The following is a 6,904-nucleotide window of genomic DNA, read 5'->3' on the forward strand; positions in this document are numbered from 1 at the left end:
TTTCATCTCTCTCAGCCCCTCGGTAAACCAAGGAGCTGGTCGAGATCTACGTCGGGTCAGAGGCCGCAAAGGCACGACTCGGTCCAATGCTGCGGCGGCAGTTGTCTCCCAGGCCGCCGCCTGATTTTCCGCCGAGTCGTGGACTAGATCCTCCGGATATGGCCCAAGCTCCATCAGGAACCTCTCAGGGTCCATCAGTTGCCTGGGACGGAACCATCTAGGCGGTTCCGTCTCCCTGCGGCGAGGGGGAGCGGTCCGGAAGACCAACCTTAGGAGAGAATGATCTGACCATGACAAGGGCTCAACCACTATCTCCCCTACTGTCAGATCACTCTGCCACTGGCCAGAGACAAAAACTAGATCCAGTGTGTGTCCACCCGTGTGAGTGGGGGCTGAATATCTGATTATCTGATCTATTCCTCCAATGATCTACTATAAGCTCCTTGTAACCATCTATTGAGATCACAAGTTTCAAACTTTACAACTGCAATACCGAGTACAGTAAAACTGATTCATGGATATTGAGACTTCTGCATGAATCAGGCAGGGGGAGCAAGCTAGCTACAAGAAGCAATCTGCAGGCTGATGAGAAAACGTCTTAATGTAGAAGTAACACTGATGAGATTTTTAACTTTAAGCTATGTGGGATTTCATAGTCTTGACAATGAACTCTTCCTTTAAAGGAAACATAAAATATGTTTATTCTGTCATTTTCTAGTCAAGCTACTCTAGAGACAATGCTGTGCTTTAGAAAATCCTTTCACTTCTTGTCTTGCTGTTAATTGATAGCAAGCCTAGGTCTTTCACAAGAAGGCTTGATATCTTCCTGATTGTCTCACCACCTGAGATTGACATTTGGGGAGTTGATCTTCTAAATATTCCCCAAACAGCAGATGGGCTGGTCCCCACCCTCTTCTGCCAACTTCCTTTTCCTTCCTGAGCCATCAACCGTATAAGTGATCTTTGTTATTACACACCACCACTGTCTTTTCAAGTAGCTTCAGTGAATGTTGGATATTCTGTGGCCCATGCTTCTGTGTCAGGAAACGAGGCAGAATATATCCTATTTAGTTATAAGAAGTTTGTTAAAGGAGAGAGGTAGGGTTGTTCAAAACCACTTGCCTCATTCCCCTTAGTTCTACTGGAAAAGAGAGGGATTCTTTCTCCCCCATGAATAATGGAGTGAAGAGAATGTAGTAGAAGTCAGGAAGTAATGTTAGATAACCTCCATTATATCTAGTTATGCTTAGGTAGTCACTGCTGAGTAAATCATGGAGAAAATGTTAATTAATACAGCAACAACTAAAGATAATAAAATGCTTAGTGCATTCTACCACATGCAGTCACATAATATTATTAATATATTATTTATAACGTTAATCCAAACACTTAATCATATGATTACTAATGTAACACTGAACTGTGTTGCAATAGTAGCAAGGCGTCCGTGTACATTAAGACAGTATTTATATGGGCAAATATTATTTTTCTGTCTGTAGACGATAGAATAAAATTAAGAATTTCATAGCCTAAGGCCATTTCTTGACAGGGCAGATGCAATGCAAAATTGGATTGAGCAATCCACTGATGCCATTGTTAGCGGCTTCATGCCAGGATGCCAGATCCTGTTTCCCCAACTACTTATCAATCACTGTTTCTGATTCCATTTCTAACACCAAGTTGTTATGAAATAATAATTCTGTGTCTAATGAATAAAGGAAACCAACAGGTAAATAGAAAAGTTTATCTCAGATATCAATATTGGGGTAATTATACTACATAAACATACATAGCTCCATGTGTCCATTTCTCATTGATTCAATGCATGATTTTGCCATATATCAGTGGTGGCGAACCTATGGCACGTTGCCCCAGTCCTAGGCCTTCAGCTGGGTTTTATAAAACCTTTTCGCTTTAGGCCTCCGCCGCCATGTGCAAAAAAAAAAAAAAAAAAAGGTTCAATCAATCAGTCAATTTCAACTTCTCGCGGAAAAAAAAAAGATCTTGCAAAGTTGGAATTGATTGATTGAACTTTTTAGTCAACCCAGTCTGCCGTTACCACTACAGCCACGCCCACCCAATGGGCCACACTCACCCAATGGGCCACGCCCACCCAATGGGCCATGCCCACCCGGCACCCGATGATGAATAAGTGGGTTTTGGGTTGCAGTTTGGGCACTCAGTCTCTAAAAGGTTTGCCATCATTGCCATATATGATTAAACTGTAGAAAGTTTGCATATATAATGGCACTTTGTTCCCTATGTGGTCTTTTGAAATGCTGATGAGTCATTTCTCCCTTTTTAGGATATTCTGACATGCATATTAATTTAATATTAATTGGTTCTTGTAAGCTCTCCAGAGTTGCTTAAATGGGCGACAATATACATCTTTTAAATAAACACTAATTTATTAGCTTGGTTTTCTTGCACATGACTTGTCTGTTTAGATCCAAAGGAGAAGGGCCTTTATATCTCTCTATAGGTGATTTGCCTCTATGGCAATAGGTTTTTGGTTTATTTTTATTTTATTTTTTTTTGTTGGGTGGAGGGGAAGAGGTTCTTGAAAGTGAGTGGGTAGGACAAGACATTCATTTCTTGTTTGCAGGCAGACAAACAATAGTTAGCTGTCATTTCTTCAAAGGTAGCATCTGATTCATCCTTGGTTCTCTATGAGCACTGTACATTTACAAAAAAGCAAAACGTGTCCTTTCTACTTCTCTCTTGTAATAAAACAGACTAACTGCCCTTTCAAAGTCTTAATTGGGGAATGAGTAAGCTCACCGTCTGTAAGTGACCCCAGTCTATCATTTTATTTTCTGGTCAGTGTAGAAGTGCTACACTGCTTACTAAGAACTTTCAAGGGCAGAAACGATGCCCTTGTTTTCCTGTTACCTTCCAGAACCCTACAAGAAAGAAAAGCTGATAGAAATAGGAAACCACATCCCATTTTATCACCTCTGCTCCCCAGAAACATATTCATATAGTATGCTATTGAAAAATTATCATAATCCTTTTACTCTTTTATTTTTGCAGACTGGTCAAAGAAGGGTGCACATGTGAAAGAATCTGGTAAGACCTGGGGGTTTTTTCCCCCCTCTAAATTACACTTTCTGTTTTGAATACTTCGTATTAATTCATACAAGATTGTTGATGTGAGCATGCCATAGAAGAAGACATTGAGTAATGAAATAAAATGACATGAAAAATAGACTACATCTTGTTCCTGTGAGTTACTTAGGACTAATCCCTACAGCCCCCTATCCTCTGCCTCAAAATCATCCATATTCTGGTCTTCACTGAATAATTCTTGCTATCTCTTCAATCCATTCACTGAGTCTGGATGGACCATGTCTGCATATGTAATTACATTTTTCCTACTGTAATTATCTCCAGTATGAAAGACATTTAAAGGACACACTAACAAGTCTATCTAATGGGCTTATTATTTTCCTTATAGAATTCCATGCTTCTATTAAACTTTATTGATAATATGTCCATTTAAATGTTCATCCTCCTTTGTGTTTCATAAATATCCATTGTACTATGTATATTTTTCAGTCCATTAACATTCTACTAATCAAGAGTTTTATTCACTCTGTTACCCATGACAAGCAACTTGCTTTCTGATTTAATATAAATTTTGAAGAACAAAACCACCTCTTTTGAATCTTGAACAGTTTTAATTTAACTACGGGACTTTTCCCACTTCATATAAATTTGCTGACTATTTCTTGCTATTTTTGTAAGGTTCTCCCTGAGATTTATAACTCTCTGATGCCATTTGGAATAAATAATTGGTCTTGGGTAATAATTTTATGTTAACAATTACAATTGATCCTGATCAAAGTGGCCTTACGTTCTTCCATCTTCTGAGATCTCTTTTGAACTCTTGCCATAATTTAACATAGAACATTCTGATTTTAAGTGAAGTGCCAATTTAAAACAAATACCATTTGTTAGGAGCACATATACAAACTCCTACTTAGATATGACATGGAGACAAGAAAAATAAAATAAAACCTTATGATAAAACGGGTGCAAAATTTCAAAGAAACAATCACTACACAACGAGAAGAATTATGGATTAAATCCATAAAATCTACCTCAAGTCACAACCTAAAAGAAAATTGGTATAAAATGTTTTACATATGGTACACAACTCCATCGATTTATCTCCATATAGTCCAATCATATATCATATAGTAATAAATGTTGTAAATGCCATGAAACAGAAATTTTATATTTAATGAATATGTAAAAAACCTCTCAAAAGTACTGGAAAGATATACATAGTACAATGCAGAAAAGTTCAGAAATTAAATTTGAAATGAAATTGCACCTTTTTTTACGAGATATAATCCCAGTGTGTGTGTGTGTGTGTGTGTGTGTGTGTGTGTGTGTATTCTCATGGCAATGAGAATAAATTTTGCACAGAATTGGAAGAAAGAAACAATTCTGATGATATCTGATTGGCTACTTAAATTTGGAGAATATTCAGCAATAACAAAAATAAACAGCATATATACAACAGGAAGAAAATAAGAGCGACTTAATCCCTACTTTGTTTTAATTATGAAATCACAAGACTAATTAACTGTGATCTTGGTTTATCATTTCAATAATGATATGGAATATATGGAATAAGCACACCCTTATAGACTCTGATGGAGAAATCATTTTCTGTTCTTCTTCTTACATCCTAGAAACACATAAAAAAGAAAAGCCAATAGAAATAGGTCAGTATGTAAATGTTTTCTTTCTTTTACAACTGCAGAACATGATATTGGATATGGATATGGATTATACAAGTTCAAATTGTAGAATAACTGAAATCCTTATATCTTCTTCTTTTAGCCAAAGTGCCAAAGAAACATGTCCATGTAAAGAAATCTGGTAAGAATGGGGTAAAAACGTATCTCCTTTTGAACATTTAGTATAAATTAACAGAAGACTCTGAAAATGGCTGTTACACATCCTAAGTGACTACCTAGTGAAATAAAGCCAAAAATTTGTATAATAAATTTCCTAGGGATGGGTTACCTACGCCTCATCCACACAGTCCTGTTGCTTTGGTTCCAACATAGTCTGCTTGGCTTTTGTTGAGGAGATGTCCTCATATTTGATCTTGGTACTGGAGCCAGATTACTGGAAGAGCTCAGTCTTATTTTCATCTCGGAAGACATATAAGCCTTAAGAAGAAAAACACAGAAACAAAAAAGAATAGATAATAAAGTATATTCTTCCAACTGAATTCAGAATATATTCAATCCCAGATTAGTTTTGTTTGTGGAATTAAAGTCCCCTTAGTCTGTCATTTGCTTCTTTGTTAAGTATTAAATTATATACTGTTTATTTGGAATATTTAAATGCAAAAATCATTTTCTGGTCATATAAACCTTAAGTTCTTTTTTTTTTAAAAAAACCCAACAAAAATGAATAGATCATAAATTGCATTCCGCCAACTGTGAGTTATCTAGTCAGAGGAATCTCCTCAATTCTACCTTAATTTTAATTGAAGAATTAAAACATTCTGTCTCGAATTGCCCTCAATATATTGCTTCCTTCTTTGTTAAATATGGAATCATTCATTGTTTATTTTGAATACCCGAATGCAGAAATCAAGTTCAAACCTTTCTCTTATTTTCTAGAACCAGACAAGAAAGAAAAGTCAATAGAAATAGGTAAGCATGTTCTTATTTTCCTACATTTACCGGTACCTAAAAGTTGTGTTATGCATAAGTATTCAATATGTGTGATAATCAATATATTTAAACCTTTTCATTTTAGCCAAGCTGCCAAAGAAGGCTGTGTATGCAAACAAAACTGGTAAGACCTAAGAAAAAAAAAATCTGGGACAGTCAACTTTCTACCTTGAAAAGTAATCAAAGACTACAGAAATGAGTGTTCCATAAGAGAAGCAGCTATTGAAAAAAACATCAAATTTTGATAGGAGATGATTCAATCCTTTTTCCCATGCTAAACTGACTTTATGGGGAAATTCAATGTTAAAAATTAGGGGGGAAATGTTGATATGGAAAAATTGGATGAAAGTGGGAATATTGATTTTGGATCAATTGATAGATGATGAGGACAAATTTTTAATCTATATTTACGGCTACAATCATTGTTAACAGCGTTGTTTGAACCAGCCGCATTTTCAGTTTATGAGACACCTGAGATATGAGAACAATTGGTTAAATCTTTTTAAACTGAAGAAACCAACTATTCATTTCAATAGATGTTATTAATAAATCAATTTGATATGCAAATGGTAAAAAAAATAGTGAAATAAAGAATTAGAGGTTCCTATATTGCTTAGACAATGAGACTGTGTCTTAACGTCTATACCTAGGATATCAATAGATCACAGCTTACGACTTATAAAACCAAAAATAATATTTAGAATTTATTGGACTCCATTATGTTTGTATAGAAAAGGATTGTGTAGGACAGCATTTTTGTTGGTATGCAGTAATGGCAATGCTTCTTTAAAAGCATTAAATTTGGGGACAAAATAAAGGACTACATAAATGTTGACTGTGCAAACAAAAGCTAAGATTTTCCAAGGATAATGTTATCTTAAATTACATACCTAGCTCAAGGAATTTGACAACTGAACAACATGAATGGATTCTCCATGCCCTTATTGTAGCTAAAAGACTGTTAATGCAACATTGGAAAGATAAATGTGTGGCTTTGCTGGACTGAAGACCGGATTATAGTTGCTACCTATGAGTGGATTGCCTATAGATTGTACACTTTGTGTGGATAAATATAAGGAAATATGAAACTCATTTATACAAAGTACTGTAGGTTAAAAAAAGAATGAAAGTCATATAAATACATATATACATATATATATATATATATATATATATATATATATATATATATATATACACAT

The 6,904-nt window shown here is 35.3% G+C and overlaps 1 protein-coding gene across 2 annotated transcripts in view; it reads left to right on the plus strand.

The window, feature by feature from the left end:
* LOC107302465 (triadin-like) overlaps window positions 1-5,839 on the plus strand; it is an 83,512-nt gene extending 77,673 nt beyond the window's left edge. Inside the window, exons 12-16 of one of the 2 annotated variants that reach the window (XM_015831569.1) lie at window positions 3,034-3,069; window positions 4,704-4,736; window positions 4,855-4,893; window positions 5,649-5,681; window positions 5,788-5,839. In XM_015831569.1, the coding sequence (XP_015687055.1) occupies window positions 3,034-3,069; window positions 4,704-4,736; window positions 4,855-4,893; window positions 5,649-5,681; window positions 5,788-5,837 (191 nt within the window). In that variant the 3' untranslated portion in view covers window positions 5,838-5,839. The remainder of the gene's footprint in view (window positions 1-3,033; window positions 3,070-4,703; window positions 4,737-4,854; window positions 4,894-5,648; window positions 5,682-5,787) is intronic. The other variant, XM_015831570.1, reaches the window with a different exon arrangement.
* The last annotated feature ends 1,065 nt before the right edge of the window (window positions 5,840-6,904 follow it).

The sequence above is a fragment of the Protobothrops mucrosquamatus genome, unplaced genomic scaffold (assembly GCF_001527695.2).
Source record: "Protobothrops mucrosquamatus isolate PMUCROS unplaced genomic scaffold, P.Mucros_1.0 scaffold_262, whole genome shotgun sequence".
Lineage (NCBI taxonomy): Eukaryota > Metazoa > Chordata > Lepidosauria > Squamata > Viperidae > Protobothrops > Protobothrops mucrosquamatus.